The following is an 18,467-nucleotide window of genomic DNA, read 5'->3' on the forward strand; positions in this document are numbered from 1 at the left end:
GGCAACCAGGGCATGGCAACAAGAATTGATAAGGAGGACTGCAAACTCTTCAGCCTGACAGAAAAGAGACTTTGCTGATGAGTGTGACAAGAAGAGCCGTGAGTGGAACCCGGACGGCCTGTCTGTTTTGCAGAAATCTGAAGTAGCTTCTCAGATGGAAATGGTTAGGAGACACTATGAGTGTAACACTACTTTGAAGACGACTCTAAGGAAAAAAACTCTCTCCTTATAAAACCAACACATTCAGCTCTTGGGCTGTTGCTCGTGAATAGTAAGTGCAAAGCAGCTGTATGAGAGCCCACACACCACCATGGGCTGATGAACTTTACTTACCCAGGGGAAAATTCTATTTTTCAGAGTTGGTCCTACCAGAGGTGTATGGTCCAGAGCAGAGTATAGCATTTATGTCACCATGGCAGAGTCTTCCTCTGAAACACAGGGAAAGCGTAAATGAAAACACAAAATGTCTGTACATTTTCCCAGGGCCACAAACAATTGCTTTGCTTGGCATGAAAACTAGTGCCTCAAACACAGAGAAAGAGAAGAAATGGAGGCTACACAGTGGTATTGCTGGAAAGTGTCTCTGAAAGAAGTTCCTGATTCTTTTGCTTTGCAGCAATGGACTTTGATTAATTTATTGCAGTTTTTAAACTTATTTTTTGCTTTCCTTATAACAGCAGTGATTATACCACAACAGGGAGGTAAACCAGCCACGTGTGGCAGGGCTGCGTTGTCCTTGGCTGGTGGAGGAGGAGCAAGGCTGAGCTGGCGGTGGCCCTGCCATCCCGCTCCCCCCCACCTGTGTGGGGTCCACCCCCTCCTGCCTCACTCCCCTCCTCCCTGCCCACCCTTCTCCAGGGAGGAAAATGGAGCACTCAGCCCCACCAAATCATCTCGTGTCACCCCACGAAGCTGGCTCCATCGCTGCCTCGCTCCCAGTGTGGCTGCATCTACCATTTCAAATAGCAACCGTGTTGGTGCTGCAGTTTAAGCTTGCAATTAAATTGTGTGTTGAGGTCTGTTATGAAGAATGGCATGGGATTATGAGTGATCACAAGCAATCAAATAAAACACGACATCTGTAGCATGAGGGGGCTGTTGCTGCGTGTTGGTGCATCAGGGAAATTGTTCAAGTACTTATCAGCCGTCATGCCATTTACCTGTTGTGATTTAATGAGATCATAGCTCCAAAGGCAGGAGTCTTAGAGATACGTAAATACCCAAGCATGTGGATAGGCACCCAAAAGCAACACTCAAACCTCTAGGTTCACAGCTCCCAGAGAAAGCTGTAGAAATTTGGTGCTCTAGTGCTTCTGAAAATTCCCCAAGAAGCAAAGCAAAGGTAAGCATGACCAGATTTCCACTAATTTAAGAGTGCATCAAGCAGCCAAATATCTTTGAGGATCTAACTGCTTTATGACATGGGGCCACAGCATAAGATAGACCCTAAGCTTGTGCTGCTTTGTGTTTTCATTAGCAGTGACTGGTTGTTTTAGTGTTTTACATAAGGGTGTCAACAGGCCAACTCCAGAATGATTTACATATGGCCAAATGTTACGTAGACCAAGCTTGGATTGACTGACACACTGTTCTTGTTGAATTCATAATTTTTTGTTGTAGAATATGAAGAATTTGAAATACTCACTCTCTATCACATCTGCATGTGGAGAGAAACATCTAAAACTCTTTTCTTAATGTACCAAAAGAATTGAAGCTAACAAGTTGCTACTTTGCGGCTGGCATTAATGAATCTACACCTCTACACTCTTCTACCAGCCAAGAATCTCTGCCATAATGCACAAAACTATGGAAATGGGGTTGGGGTTGCAAAGGGACACTCTGGAACAAAAACCCACAAGCAGCTCTGCAAGAACATGGTCTCTTCTAGGGATACCATGGTAGGAACCAGGAGCTGCAACCCGAATAAAATGCCTGAGCAGACTGAAACAAGGATGGGACCGGATGCAAACTCCACTGAGCTCTGGCTGTCTCAGGGGACAAAATGTGATTTGTTAATGCCTGCTTGCGGCAGAAATATGTCCATGAGTATTGCTCATATGGAAGCTCAGCAGAACTCCTGTCTCAGCAAAATCGTTTGAGAACAGGGTTTATCATAGGCCACTGATGTGACACACTATCTTATCAAGGTGTTGAAAGACATTAATGTTTTCTTTAGAACAACTGCAGAAGTCATACCTGATGGATTGACGGCCTTGCTACGTGGGGGGAAAAATTCATGTGTCTCTTTTGTCAGGAATGCATAAGTAATTATTTGCACTTGCTCATTCTGGAAGAGAGAAATTGTTTGCATGCAAGCAATAATAAATTAGACACTTTAAATATTTGATCCTCTGCTGTCAGAAAAATGTCAATACAAAAGCAGTTTCCAGCAGCTAAGATTTGTAATAGAAATTCAGGCCCTCTGTGGAAAAGGCCTTGGATTTAAGGATCTCATCTTTTTCTGTAGTGGAAAAATAAGTAAGAACATTGTCTATTTAGGTGAATCTATACGCTTGATAAAAACTTTATAGGTTTTTCAACTGGCTATTAGATATAGAATTAACCCATTTAAACATTGTTATTCTTCCACTTATTCTTAGCTAAAGTGTTGGATTTTGCTAATGCACGTGGCTGGTTAATGGGGTCACCACAATATTGAAAGAATAATTGTCAGAAACAGGGTAAATTGTTTTCTCTGTGGTTTATTGTTACCATTACTGTTTTGAGATGTGTATCAAGCAAAGTTACCTAAATTGCCTCTGGGAATCTCATTGCAACATGATGGATTCCTGCAGTTTAGCTGTAAGAACAGTTTGCCATGTGGTCCTAACACACTGCTCTGCTTTTCCCCCTCTTCCCCTGCTGGTCAATTCAATAGACATTTGGGTTTAGTTTCTGAATAAAACGTTACAGTTGTGGTATTTCACCTTCATCACGGCACTGTGACTAGAAGTACTTCAAGCAGACTTTCTATATTTTAAATAATTGTCCAGGGTAAGTATAATTATGAACCACAGTTTCTATAAAATACATTATAGTAATCCTTATGAAGGGGGTATCCACGTAAAACTGAATGAAAAGACAAGTATGCAAGACACAATTGAGTGCTGAAATAAAAACTTAAAGAATGTTTCTGGAACGCAGTTATGTAAAAATGACTTCTGATTTCCAGCTGAATCGCTCCTTACAATATCCAGTCACATCAGCTTAGTTATTTGACAGAAATGACTTTTATTGCCTCTTCCCTTTGAGATACGGTATGTACCAATGCCATTTTAACAGTCTCCCTTCAGTGCAGAACCACCTCTTGCAGCCTGGAAGAGACAAAGATTCCAGCAAGCCCTTTCAGACCAGCCCCGCTCTCCTTTCCTCTCCTCCCGCTCAGGCACACATGCTATAAAGTCAGTCTTTCTCTAAATTTCTTTTTTTGTTGTACAACTTGTAATTTGTTACAAGTATCCAGAGAGGTAAATCGACAGGCAGCTGCATGTTAGGGTGATATTTCTCTCCTGACAGCACTAGATGGACCCAGACATAGGAAACAATGTGTTATCATGAGGTATTTTTGCTGAATATGATGCTTTCAATTGAGCATCTTCAAGACTGCTTCAGCTTTAAATCTGAATTTGCCAGATATAACAAGGATTTGACATTGACCCTTCACCTGACGGTAATACATTTTTTATCTTTTAATAACATACAGTAGTGCTGTGTTGTGATTTCAGGAAGCTCTTTGAGTAAACAAATCATATTCATCGCCTAGAGACTAAAATGCCTTCCCAGTGCCTATAAAGATGAGAGATAAACTGAAAGATAGGCTTGGAAAAGTTTTCAGCCAGCTAACAGCATTTTTTTTTTTTTAGGAGTATGTTGCTGTTTAGAAATTAATGTTTAAAATGTTTGGTTTTTTTTTTTTTTTTTCCAGGGTACAGTTGTTTATAGGATCTCTTGAATTGATTTCTCGTTACTTTTTGATCTGAGAGTTTCAAACTAGGTCTTCAGTCTAGTTTCTTAAGAAAACAAGTTTTATGTGCTCATGGAGTCCAGCTGCTGATGTTGAGCAAATTTTACTTAAATTTCATATCATGCTAAAAGTAAATCCCTCCAAATTCTGATGCATTCTCTGGTCATCAACAGTTAGAATGAGAGAAGCGGGTATATTAGTGCTATCGCACCTCACCCATGGCAGAAACGCTGAGGACAGGTTTTGGACTGGTCTGGTCTTGTCTGGCCTGCCTTATGGGCAGAAATACAGGAATGAGCGAGAGTGGGGAAGGTCAGTATTACAGTAAAATAAAGCTTTTAGACAGTAATGCTTTTAAGCAGAAAATGAAGACCGCACCAATAAAATTGAGGAATTTTGTTCAAAAGGCATTCTTGCAATGGCTTTCCAGGGTATATCAGCGTTGCAGTGAGAAACCAACACATCAAACGCTGCACGTACCTTCAGGTCTTCCCAGCAGAGAGCAGCATGGGCTTTCCTCCAGATCCAATTTTAGATGACAGTTGCCACTTAGAGGGAACTTCGGTTGGCATCTGGCAGCAGAAATGAAATGTGTCCAGCACAGTAGGACAACAAAAAATTAATTAACTGTGGGCTAGCTTGGGAAATTAGCTGGCTGAGGGGAAGCAGCAAGATTTGTCTGAAATTAGAGAAATAACCTCAGTGAAATATTTTAGAACATAAAGGGGAGGGCATGAGCATACTGACCAACTGGAGAAGGGTTTCCAAGTATGCATTTGGAAAGTGAAGGCAGAAAGACACACGTAACATTGAAGAACTGAGGACTGAGCATCACCCACATCGTCTACATATACGTCTTGAAATTTCTAATGAGAGCTTGGGAATTGTGTTCAAACTGGAAGGGAATATTTTTGTGTAACACAGCGGAGAATAATTACTGGCAGATTGAAGCGAACAGCACGCGTATTGTACCATTTATTTTATCAATTGAATTCTATGATTTATTCCTCATCCTACAGTCTCCTAATGGCATTAAGTGATGATTGTGTGCTAGCATGGGTAATCAGAATGAAAATTAGCCTTTTTCAGTTGAATTAATTGTCTCTATTTATTCTGCTTCCAATTCAGTTTTTAGCTATTATTTATAGTCTATTTAAGAAAGATTGCATCTCTTCTGCAAAACCACTGTCTTCAGCAAAACCACTGTCAGAAATAAGAGCAGTCTTACAAAAACTGAAATAACGCAGCATTTCTCATTTCAGTTGGATGAGCCTTCCATACTTAGTTTTTGGCTTGAAAAGAAAGCCATTATATTCAGATAATAGTTTTCCCAGCCAAAAGCATGCACTCATATGGAAAAGATTGACTGTTAAACTCTAGCAAAATCCGTAATCTACTTACAATGACATTTTATAATAGAAGACTACGCTAAGTAAAGGCATTTTGTTTTTATTTTTAAAAACTCCTGAGAAACCACAGGGTTGATGTATCTGAACCCAGACCAGGAGCCTAATGTCTTCATTGTGCTTTTGACAAAAGCCGATTTCTTCAGTGATGGAAAAGACTGGGACGGTTGTATCAGAGTTGTTGCTATATGGCAAAGGTCACGATCTGTAAAACCTACATCTTTTATAGGAGCTGGGTACATTAATTCGTGAAGTGCTTATTATTGATCAACCATAATAATTGCTAAATGACCCAGGGCTCACTTCTCACAGTCAGACCTAGGTAAAAATCTGCACTGTTCTCTTGATTATATATTTTGAGGCAAATCTTTACCCTTGCTCTTGCTCTTAGCCCCCCAGACGGGCAATAATCACAGGCCACTGTAGAGCATCCTTTCAGAAACAAGGATTTCCCAGCAAACATAAGTTAGAGTTGAGTAGGATGATACAAGGTGCAGCATCCCCCAGTGCTAGATTCAGTCGTGTTTCGGGTGACCCACACGCTGGTGCTGCTGATCCTGTCCTTGGGGGTTTTTTCTCAAAGCTTGAGAGAAGTGAAAGGCTGTGTGCGCAGCTGGTCCCTGTATTATATGCTGTTGGTTAGAAGATGAGCTTAAATTGAAGACTAATAGCATGAGTTGGAAGAGTCAGAGAAGCCAAACTGCTTCTCACAGGTCTCCAGTGATGCCTAATGTTTGCAAAACAGCACGTTAGGTCTTAGCAAGCAAGGCCTGATCCTGCTGTGCAGTTGGAGCAGTGACTCTCTCCACACAGATCTCTTCCCGCCATCCTCAACCAGCACCACCTCCTCCATCTTCCACCTTGCCAGCTGCCCGCCACTGCATTGGCAATCCACAGACTTATTTTCTTCTGCCAGTCCCTCACCTGTCCAAAATACAGCTGCACCCTTCCTGGGCTCTGGCAGAGCCAGCCAGGACCCTGCCCAGCCCAGTCTTATGCTTGAAACATCACCACTACCCAGCTCAGGTCCCTCTGGCTCTGTCTTTCCTACGCACTCCAGTGCCTCGTAGACATGTTAGCATCCTGCTCCACCTAACGTGTCCTCTCCTGTCTCTGGGAGGTAGCCTGGCCAGCACCAGCTGCACAAAACCTTCCCCATCCCACCTGCAGCCTCTCATCTCTCCTCCTCCCAGCGTAAACACCACACTCTTCACCCACCTGACTGGAAAAGGCCAGCTGTCCGTGGAGAGAGAAAGTCTTGGAGGAGTTTTCCACAAGGTACCTCTGCCATGCCTGCACTCCTGTGGCCCATCTGCATTTATTTGCCTGGTATAATGAGCAAAGAAAACCCTCTACAACGAGCTGCCATGCCGATCCACAAAAAACTGAAGCATAGGTTTTGGGAAAGCTTTTACTGTAGCTCACACATGGGTATGAAGAGTTGGAAAAAAAAGAAGAGGTGAGCATGTGAATCTTTTAAGTGCCCCTATCAAACCAAAAGCTTCTAGAGACCCCTATTTTAGTTATATGGGAACTTGTTATGGGAAGTTTTACTACAGCATATACTAATTACTGTATTACTTGGATATGCAAAGGAACTAAAGGATAATGCTGAATGAAGACACACATAATGTATGAATAAAGACATACAACTCACCATTGCCTACACTGTAAATCTTCCAGTGGAAGGGAAGAGGAGTTTACAGCTCAGTCATCCTTAATGCCCTATGATGTACCAGCACAGCTTTTAATTAAAACTACAGAGCAGGAGGGGTTTTTATTTCACTCCAGAGCAGGACGGGTGGTAACAATGAAAAGGGGATGGCTCTTTACTTAGTAATTTGCAATATTATGAGTACTCCACCCATGAACATCCATCTGGTGCCCAAGAGCCAAGGGGCTTATTACTTACAGGGCACGTTCTCTGCTGAGCCTGTGAGCTTGATGCAGATCCCTCTCACAGTGACCTGGCAGTGGAAGCTCAGGAATTTGGCAAGCCCATGAAGTCCCATCTTGTGAGTCTTCAGCCAGAATGTGTCACTTCACTGTAAGGTCTGGGAATAAATGAAAAAAATCTGCTCCCGTGTCACATGCATTGCCTTCAGGGAACAAGAGTCCCAAGGTAAGGCAGACCTGCAGAAGAGCAACTGTGAAGCCAAAAGCTACTTGAAGGGCACTCTGCAACTAATTATTTCTTCACTTAGAAGGGTGTTTTCATCTGCAATGTCCTCTGGACAGATGAGGCCACATGTCAGTGTGCTGAAGGAAGCTGCACACATTGTGCCTTAGTTATGTTAAGCAACATCGCCAGTGAATTTAGCCCAGAGCGGTGGGTTTTTTGTTTTTTTCTCTTAAAGAAAAAAATCTATAAAATCAAAGGTTGATTAATTTTCACCTTCCCTGCTAAAGAAACACTAAAAGAAAACCTGTCTTTTTTTGTTCGGTTTGGAGCCACCTTGAAAAACCCCGGGGGTCAAAGCCCTGGTGTCAGCAGGACTGCGTGAGGGGTCTCTGAGTCATGTCCGACCAACTGTGAAGGGCAAGAAGCCCATTTTTATCACTTTGAGGCAGATGGACATGCTGCTCTGGATGCTGGGGAGGAGGCAGCATCATCAAACTCTTGCTTTCAGTTTCCTTGCTTCCAGCAGAGGAGCCCTGGGGTCAATGCTCTCCTCGCCCTGTCTGCCAGACAAATTTGGGGCCTGTCACTCCTGGACTGTCACTCGCTGCAGTGCTGCTCCAGATGTGACTGTGCTTGGAAACATGTGGCCCATATCTGGTGTTGTCTGTATGCAAAGTGATGCCTGGGATAACGTGGGTCCTCTGTTTGGCCAAGCAGGTGTCTCCTCAGGCATCGTTTCCAGCTACTCTCCCCAGGCACCTACGATGGGGCTGCCTGCTGCCTCACAGGCCCTTTTTGGTGCATCGCTGCTACAGCAAAGCCTGTCATATACATCCACATGACAAAGCTTCACATCAGTGCTCTTTTAGATTCTCTCCTCTGGCTCTGACAAATGCCATCCTGCACAAGGGAGCTGCAAAGACCTTTTTGAAGCCTGCTGCGTCAGGCTTGTTGTCTCCCCTCGTGCTGCCTTCCCTTTGCTCCCCCCTTCTTGACAGCAGCAAACGCAAGCAGTTTGTCTCCATGTTTATTGCCTTCTCAGCACCCTGTCCCCTCCAGAGCTATCATTGCTCCTTTAGCGGGATGCCAGATCTCCCATGATTGGTGAGCTATGCCAAACTATCAATCCTGGTTACATTTTTCAAACAGTCCCACTTCACTTTTTCCATGTTGTTGTTTACGTCAGGCAGCAGCTCCCCCTAAACACCCAAACAGCCACTTTTTCTCACTTTAAATGCATTCTTAAAAGTTTTCCTTTGCCACAATAGCTGCAAAAATGTGGCAGGAAGAGAACCGGTGTTGTGCCAACCAGCTCAGCCAGACCTTGTCTCCCTCTTTCTGCCCCCTTGTCTCGCTGACCTACATCAGTCATTCTTTCACTGGGCTGAAGCTGATTGGGCCCAGGCTCAGATCAACAATTTTTTTCCATGTTTTTACACTACCTGCAATAATAAGGTAGTTGACTGTGAATAGGGCCCTCAACGATATAGCAATATACACAGCTCACACTCTGACCGAGAGCCAATCACAACCTTATAGTTTATAATGCAAATGTAAATAAATTCCTTTCAACAGCTACAGGAGAGATTTTAGGTTATTTCTTGCCATCGGTCTGATGGAGGACTATGGCAAACAGCCATTAAATTAATTCACATCAGCTTTACCTTTTCTGCAGGTTAAATCACAAGGACCAGGGTTTTCAGGCTTGAAATTGGCTCTCCAGGATGCGGTACATGACTAATCCCTGCCACTGTTTATATTTTGGAAGACCACATCTATTTGGAAGACCAGAGTTTAAAGGTCTGGATTAGAGCCCTCAGTTAAAGGATGCATCCGCTTCAGACTGACAGCCGTTCACATTCCCAGGACTGAAATACAATGAGCTAGTGAAAGGCCTTGGATGCCGCGCTCCCCCATTCTGACACCGTACGAGTCCTGAGGCAGAGTGCACAGGGAGAGATTTTTGCTTGTCCCTTAGGACATAATCTGCTAAATACATCCAAGTAGTTGTGATACTGGTATCAGAGCCTCCTATCCAGCAATGCTTAGGTATTTTTCAGTTCTCCTTTACCCGCAGGAAGAGAAAGTTTGCATTGGTGACTACAGCCCACAAGCTACTTGCCAAAATCGGTGCATGCAGCACGACTGCAGTTGCTAGTTAGATAATTAGAACTAACTGATGGCCTTTTACAACCAGATGAAAGCTCTAGAGGTCAGTGCAGCTTCCACAGATCCTGCTCTGGCAACAAATTAAATTTAAATATGTGCCAAAAAAAAAAAAAAAAAAGAGAGAATCTTTCTAAAAAGGTTTAATTGGAAGAGTAGAATAAAAGAATTGATTTCTATCTTCCCAGGTGCTTCACAGAATTCTTTCAAGAGATGCTGGGAAAAAAGCACCAACCAGAAACTGCTGTGCTTAAAGACAAAATGGAAAGTAGGTGAATATCAGGGCCTCCTAAATTCACAGCTAGAATTGACTCTGAATTTGAGCATATTAGAGAGGAAAAACTGATACAATGACCTTGATTAGTCCTTTTTTTTTTTTTTAATTATTAAATTTTGTCTACCTCTTTCATAGGGGATGGATTTTAAACAAACCCAGTCCTTTGTTATATGAACTAGTACTATGTTGTGATATGCATCTTGAATGAGAGGCATGTGCATATTCAGTCTAGAGACAGTAACAGTAATAAAAAGAAGCCTCTCAGAGGTCCTGGCCTGTGCTATGAGCTTCAACATCCCAGAAGAAAAAGCACCATAGTCAGCAGGTGACACACTGACATTCAGATAAAAGGTAGTTACTGAGGTGGTGCTAATAGACTTGCGGGTGCCCAAGAGAATTAGGAGATACCAGCTTGAAATTGTTTTCTGCTTACTCCCACACAGGAGACTGCATTCCATGTTATTCTTCCCAGGAGTCTCTTGTGCCACAGAAATCACAGTTATATAAAATTTCTCATTATGTCTGCTTAATTAGGTAATGAAGACTTGGTAAACTTACCAAAACATATGCACAGTCTGACATTTTGATTGCAAACCCCTTCAAATGATCACCTCTCTCTGAAGCCCTGCTCACACTGTGACTGCAGCAAGATACAGAAACGCTGTTATCTGCTCCAAAACAGAACATCAGTCTTCCCATTTTTGTTTTGATTGTGGCTTTGCTACAGTCCTCCATTACCCCTTCTGAGTAGTTTTGGAGTCAAACAGCTCTAAATGAGTGTTTGAGGCTAAAGGAGGGCTCCCAAGGTATCGGCCAGCCAGAGGGTACAGCTCCCCCCCTCCCTCCCGAGCAGCCCACGCGCAAGCCTCAGCCCAGGCTGTCTCCTGTAGCTGAAAAATGCAGAAAACTGTTTTCTACAGCAACTGAGCAGAGCTCTGCTACTATAATGAGTTACATATGCAAGCCCCCAAGCCCTTACTAAGGGAGCATTAATTACATGTTATGAAAAAATCAGCCAGGAACCTAGAAGGTGAGAAGCTGGTGTTTGCTGACATTCTGCTCTCATGGGTTTATCTCAGTGCAGGACTGTGGGGAAAAACATCCTATTTCCTTAGGCCAGACTGGGATGCCTCCAGCAAGGCTGCTACCTTTTCTCCTAAGAGGAAACAGCCAATGGTCCTTGCTTGGCAGACTCATGGCTGAGGGAGCAGCCCAGGTGCACCAGGGCAAGAAGAGGGAGCAAGCGAGATTAGGGCTAGGATGTCACCGCCAGTGACATCCAGTTGGCAACAAGGAGAAGCTGATTTGGTGACCCAGCCTGGAAGAAAAGATTGCCTCTGAAAGCTGGGACGTGAGCCTGGTCCCTTAGGTCTGTACTCCCGATTTACAGTGCCTGTCCTGGACCTCGGTTGCCCACTGCCACATGTTCATGGTGATTCCCAGCCTCCTCCCAGGCAGAGCCGGCCAGGAACTATTCCCAGTAAAGAATTTGGGTAAGGAAAACTTTGGGAGGGTTGCACAGTTTAATACTAATGGGCATACCATCATGTGTATGTAGGTCTTAGACATTTAATTTACAGTACATCAGCACTGGAAGTGTTGTAACACATAATGTGCAAGGGGACCAAGTGTTATGTAGGTCTCATCAAATCCTGGCCTTCACTACATTGAAGCGCTTCACTTTGCGACCTTAGTCAGAGAACCCCCTCCTCTCGTCAGCCCCTGGTCCCATGTGCAGCCACGCAGTCCCCACAGGGAGAGCTGTTTTTGCTGCGCTACTGGTGATGGCAGAGATTACCAGAGCTAGGGTGGGGCTGGAAGCAGGATGACAGCTCTGAATACCTTCAATTTAATTGGACTGAAGTTAAAATAATTTTTCATAAATAGGATAATTTGAATAACTCCACGTGCTACAGAGCAGCACGTGATACGTAACCATCACATACTAGAACAAAACCAGGAAAGCAGGAGAGGTCTGGAACCAGCCGACTTTTCCCACAGATGAAACTGCACCCTCACTGTATCAATCCCATACTGAAATAACCAGCACTGAAATATTTTGCTGTTTGACCTCATGAGATTCCAAAAAACTTCACTGAGGTGCAGCAATTTCTCAGAATTACTTCTCCAGCCTCTTCAGGTTCTGTATTTTTGCATCATTCAGAGCATGTTTACAAAGGTGTGGTGTTTTGGTTCCCCCCCCCCGCCCCCAGCCTTAGACAGAAAGCGCAATAGGCTGCAAGCTAGAAATTGGTCTGTGGCAGAGCTGAGCCACAACCAAAGAAAATACATTTGATGTGCTGTAAATATGACAAAGAAAAGAAAAAAAAAATCAACTTCATCTCTTCTCCCCATGCACCTTGGATTCTTACATCAATGAACATTGTCAAAACGCACCTACAGAAAATATTCCTCTTTACTGTGTCTTTGTAATACGAGTGACCTTGACTTTGAGAGCTGAAAAGGATAACAGGACCTCACATCGTCACCATCAAGATGTGCGTCTCAGAACGCTTTTAGACCTGCCCAGGAATATCACCACAGACAAACCATTTCACCTTTTGTGCTCCTTCGGGGCAACTCACCGTGGGCCTGGCTGCTACTGCCGTAGCACTCCCCTCGTGACAAAGCACATCTCACAAAACCTTAAACAAAACAGCCCCTTTTGGCAAAGAGTCACTGCACGCTCCAGCCGGCAAGAAGAGAACTGCTTAGGAAGACAAGGAGTAAGCTCCACTCATTTCAGGAGAGATTTGAATAGTTTATTTTGCCCAATCAGAGCCCTTCAGCATAATGACACATTCATATACACATATATGAACATTTTTTCTGAAACATTAATGTATAATACATTTTCAATTTAAAATACCAGCTGCACAGGTATTTTTATTTACAAAAATATTCCATACTTAATTTAACTTTGTTATGATGACATAGTTCAGTTCAAGTACATGTAAGTAAAATAACTCTATGCAATCTAACATAGTTGTGTTTGTAACAGTACAGTTTGCAGTTCATATGAAACTATATTTGTAGACAGATGGATTTGCAACCCTACCGAAAATGCATATTCCAGTAATCACCCTCAGAAGAGCTAGTGGGGCTCAGCAAGACTTAACTGAAGAAGAAGTTGCAATGAACAAAAAGAAAAAAGGAAACACACATGTACACACTAAGATATACATAAACGAGAACTGCTACACATCAAGCATGCTCACCCACAAGTGGGCAATGTTAGAAAAATTTACTGATGTTTTTTTATTTTCCCCCATGGTGCTGGTACAATGAAACAGTAGCATAACTAGAAAGCAGCATGTTTTCCTAGTTCTAACCACTACAGATAGCAGAGCTCAGGTCTAAAATAACACAGTACTGCTTATTTACAATTCCGTTTTAAAAGGGAATATTTAAAACATGTTCCCACCCCTCTCCCTTTGCATCACCTGTTACTGAATGGTAGTGGTAATCCACATACAACTCCTTACATGTTTTCAACTGAAACAGTTTAACTTGTAGTTATTAGTTGCCTGGTAATATGTAACTTAGGTACTAACAAAACCAAATACAAGTGTCAAAGGAACCTACAGCTGTATGACTTGAAACATTTCTAGGCGCTTTACATGGAAAAACTAAAAGGAATACCAATTGACACCTTTCTTTCATTTGATTGTTCTATGTTTGTCTCATTTTCTCTTTTTTTTTTTTTTTTTTTTTCTAATTTTAAAGGAATTCCCCCATCTTTAAGCCTAAACTTTATAAAGTGTAAAAGAACCCAAAAACACAGTACATTCATCTGGCTTGAAACAGTAATAAAGTAGATGATATCCAGCACATCTCTGTAACATGCATAAGGAGGAGAAATTGGCTCAGCTTAACTTAGTTTTTCAATGAAAACTGAAATAAAATTGGTTTAGCTGATTCGCCTACACTACACATCTCTTTTTGTATTTTACTTACTTCGTCCTCTCAAACATCATTAATTTCTGTCTACAAAGTATTTGAAGATTTTGTGGTAGTAGCAAAGATCTCAACATCCACCTGAAAAGATTCATGTAAATTCATACAAGAAATTGGTTAGAATGAAGAAAAGGTTCAACTGACAAGTTACCTCGCAACTTGGAGAGGGCCACAAGGTTTTGCGCTCCTTCTCCCCCGACAACCTTCAGCTGCTCTCAATGCCCACCCGGGTACGTTAAACCATGATGAGAAAGAAGAGGGCACTTCAGCCACAGGCTGTAAGTTTTCCAACACACATTCAGTATACAAAGAAAACCCCTGATTTACATGTAAAGAGATGATGTATAATCAAGATTCATATACATTACTCAAAGAAAATATTTATTGGACAAACCCCACTTCGGTTTTAGGGAACTTCAAGAGTCCAAGGAATAGAGCTGAAAAAAGCCTTTCATGTGTATACCTAAAAAAAATAGTAGAAATCATAGAAAACCAGTCAGCCACGGACTGCAGCTGAGAAAACTTTTACATTAGGTTAGTTTTCTGAATGCACTATCTTCCCTCTCCATACTTAAGGAATTATTTAAGAATGTTCCAAATGGGAGGTAAAAATAAGTATGATTATTTTCTGCAAAGCAAAATGGGCTATTTGTTTTCATTGCTTAGTAATTGTATCATCTCCATATGAGATATGAATGTATTCATAAGCTTAAAACAACTTCTTCTATGGATAATATACATACTTTAAGTACTTTGACTTAAAAATTGAACATAAGTCTTTTTAAAATTAAAGGTAGAAGTGTACATATAAAAATTATTTAAAACTAAAAGTATATTCTTAAGCAGTATGTATAAATATAACAGATTTTATTGTATTATCTAGTAACAAATCTGAAAGTGTTGCAGTAATTTATAAACTCAATGCTGACACAGGATAAGTGCCTTTCATTAGATTCTATATTGTATATACTTGTATATACATATTTTGCTAAGAAAACACACATTCTAAATGATAGTCACATAATTAGCAAATGTGCCCAAAAGTAATCTGTTCTAAAGTTTTTACTGAATGTGTGTGTTTATATACAAATAATGAACCTGAACTGCACAAATATAGAAACAAAATTAAGGAATAAAATCCATGATTGAATTAAAGTGCAGGAGAAATTCAAGTTTAAAAGTTCAGGTAAGATCAGTGCCATTAATTAAGCAAAAAAAAAAAAAAAAAAAAAAGGAGAAGAGAAAAGGAAAACAAAAAGGAAAAAAGGAAATTAACTTGCTTCCAAAAATCCTCCTTTGGATGTAGCTTTCCAGTATCACCTGCCATGCAAGTACCACCTCAGGCAAAAATCTTTGCATAAAGACAGACAAGGAACACAGCTATATATTACTATATTTATAACTGACTTTGCTGAAGAACAAATCACTGGAGATGCCTGTGGTGTAACACTTTCAGACTTATTTGGAATACACGCATATTTACACATATCAACATTCAAAGTTACAATTTGGCAGGACTAAGGTGAAGAAAAGCTTCTTCAGTTTACAGTTCCTAATGAGAGACACTACATACAAACAGACAGGTAGCAGCAGTTTCTTACACTTCCATCAAAAAATAAAAAAAAGTTAATAGCTCAATTGTATTTTATAGTTTTCCAAACACTCTAAAAAAGATTCACACAACCAAAATGCTAGTGAAAAAAAATGGGGTGCTTGCCCCCCAAGGATTTCAATAGACTTTGCTGTAGAAAAGGTGCACCACCAATAGCAGAATAAAATGCAATGATGTGTGTACGATCAACTTCCTTCCACAGAGAAGGGAAAAGGAACATTTTAGACTAAAATTGTACATGGCCCCATTTATTGACCAAGAACCATCTGTATATTCATCTCATGAGCAATCATTTCATGAGCTCTCAAATATCGAAGCATCCTCTGAATGTATGCAACAGAAAAAAGATTCAACTGATAATTCAGTTGAATCAACTGATTCAACTATGATAATTCTCTTATACCAAATCAGCCACTACTCTTCTTGTACTGGCAGATGGTCTCTCATTGCCTCTTTTATTTTTTTTTAACTTGCTGGTGGTTATCAAATGTTTCTTGATGGGAAAGGTAAGTACGCTTGTTAAGTCATTCATCTTCCATTGATCTGATACCACGATTTGCTGAAAAGTACTTTTGTCATCTTCTCCCACGGAGCCTGACCAGATTAATTTTCCAGGATTCTGTTGCTCTGAAATGTAGCTCGTCTTCATCACTTGAAATAATCATCAGTCATCTCAATTTACAAATGTGAGATAAGGAAGGGGACAAGTGTCAGATCGGGTGTTTGATTTTTGAAAATGGTATGGACAGTAGTTTATCTAGTTTTCTATCCAGATTTTAAACAAAATAGTGTTAAATATGCATTAGGCACCAAAAAAAGAATTTAACATGCAGAGGCAAACACTGTGTGGCAAGCTGAGTTAAACTGGAGTTAACATTGCCTCCAGGGTAGGTATGGGACAGAGCCATCAAGGAATCATGATGCTGCTTGTTCAAATTGCCATGTTCTCATTTGTTACGTTCTTTGGACTGTGGACAAGGCATGGCCTGCCCTTGTACTGGCAACAGAATTCACTTTTAATTTGATGTTACTATACACAAAATCAGAAAAAATATCAATTTATGCTACACATCCCAAACATATTTGCCCTTCACTTGAAAAATGAATTAAGAACCACTAGTAACTTTAATATTTTATATCCTTTAAATGTTTTGTAAGGTTGCCTTATCTACGCAACATCTCTGCAACATCACTTTACAATACAAATATAACCAAGGTTTTGCTTTGGGCACATTTGGAAAGTGTACGGAAAAACCACACAGGATGTGATGCTTGGAGAAGCAAGCCCAAATGATTCATTTCAGACAACGTAGACCTATCAGCTTTGAAGTACTCCCTTTTATAAAACAAAACCAACCAGTTACTACTCCTCCTTTGAGGAAAAAAAGTCTAAATTAATCTTTGAAATGCCAACATTTATTTTAAGGAATCCTCTCTTTTAAAAACAGCTCTGGATATTCCCACTGTTACAGCTTTAGTGCAGCAGCCATTATCAAGTTAACTCAGCTATTTCATTTATCTCACCCAAACTGAACATTACTTCAGCAATTCCTGAAGTTTTAGTGGACACTTACCACTGCCCACATTGGAAAACAACAGCTTTAGAGACTAAATCCAAACTTTAGTTTGGATCCAAACTGCCTTTAGTGCTGGGTGGGGCTGAGATAGGTACTTGTGAAATAGCTCTACTAGCAGGATTTAGAAATTTGCTAAATAAGATACTGACGATTATTAAATATTAGATGCTTGCCATTATTCATGCATCAGCACCTCCATGGAGTGTAAAACTGTTTGAAAACCTGAGTCCAAGATTATCTGATTTCATAGTAAAGGACTAAAGGGGCATCTAGAACTTCAGTTTTGAGCAAAACTATCTCAGCTATTTTAATTAATGGCTGTAAAGATACATTCTGTTAAACATTTATAAAAATTCACAGCATGAATGGAACCCACAGCCAATTCTAAATGTTATAAAAACTGAACCAATAACTATTTTTGGCAAAAAATTAGGTGTAACTGAACAGAAGTTGAAGTATTCTTACCACAATGAAGATGTTACCACATTTCACATTGCACAGCCATAACACAAATGAAAACTCCCAGCATGACACATTCCAGTCATATTATTCACTTGACTTTTTTAATGCAAAAATTGTGTATTCTCTGGTTTTGCACTTCACAGAATATGATGTGAATACAAGAATACTCGATCAGGGGTCCAAGAAAAGACTATGCACAGGTCAACTATGTATACAATTTTCAGCATGAAATCTTCCAAGTTTCCAGCTTTTCCGATGAAAGAAGTGACAGCAAACTTCAACTCTTCTTCAACAATAATGGTAAATATAGGGAGTCGGAGAGAGGATAAGCGTAAGTCAGCTACCGTCCAGCAAGACAAACAACTTTATTCCAGCTCTTGGACCCCTGATTTATTGCCTCTCCTCACAGGAGGGTATAACACTGGCGGCAATTACAATAGCACAAGAACTTTTGGCATATGAAATATTAACACAGGATTGACCCTGCATTGCCCCTGCCCATCTCACACTAAGTTTTCCCTTTACCCTCTTTTCCACATGTTCTAGTTACCTTCTCTGTTCCGACTCTCAGCTAACCAACAGCTAAGAAACACTCAAGTTTGTTTGCATGTGTTTCTTTTAAATATAAAGCTCCTCAGTTAAAGCCATGACTGAGGTAAATCAGTGTGTGATTTGTGCTAGGAAACAACAGTATCCAATGGTGAATACTCCTTTAGATTTCAATGGTCCTGCCAAAATTAATGAAAAAAGGTTTTTCCATCAGGGCAAAATTAAACAGATGTAATTGATGAGCATCATCAGAATTGGTACCACTTCTTGTCTTTGTACTTCAACATCATCTAAAAAAAAAAAAACAACAACCAATTTCTAATTACTGTTTCTGTACATTATACACAAACCATATACAAAAAAACTTTATGAAGG

The 18,467-nt window shown here is 40.8% G+C and overlaps 1 protein-coding gene across 5 annotated transcripts in view; it reads right to left on the bottom strand.

Moving 5' to 3' along the window:
• Positions 1-17,632: 17,632 nt before the first annotated feature.
• The window catches only part of STXBP5 (syntaxin binding protein 5), a 106,950-nt gene continuing 106,115 nt past the window's right edge, over positions 17,633-18,467 (bottom strand). For all 5 annotated transcript variants that reach the window (XM_074164047.1, XM_074164042.1, XM_074164034.1 and 2 more), the window contains one exon: positions 17,633-18,382. In XM_074164047.1, the coding sequence (XP_074020148.1) occupies positions 18,341-18,382 (42 nt within the window). In that variant the 3' untranslated portion in view covers positions 17,633-18,340. The remainder of the gene's footprint in view (positions 18,383-18,467) is intronic.

Source organism: Numenius arquata, chromosome 2 (assembly GCF_964106895.1).
Source record: "Numenius arquata chromosome 2, bNumArq3.hap1.1, whole genome shotgun sequence".
NCBI classification, from domain to species: Eukaryota; Metazoa; Chordata; class Aves; order Charadriiformes; family Scolopacidae; genus Numenius; species Numenius arquata.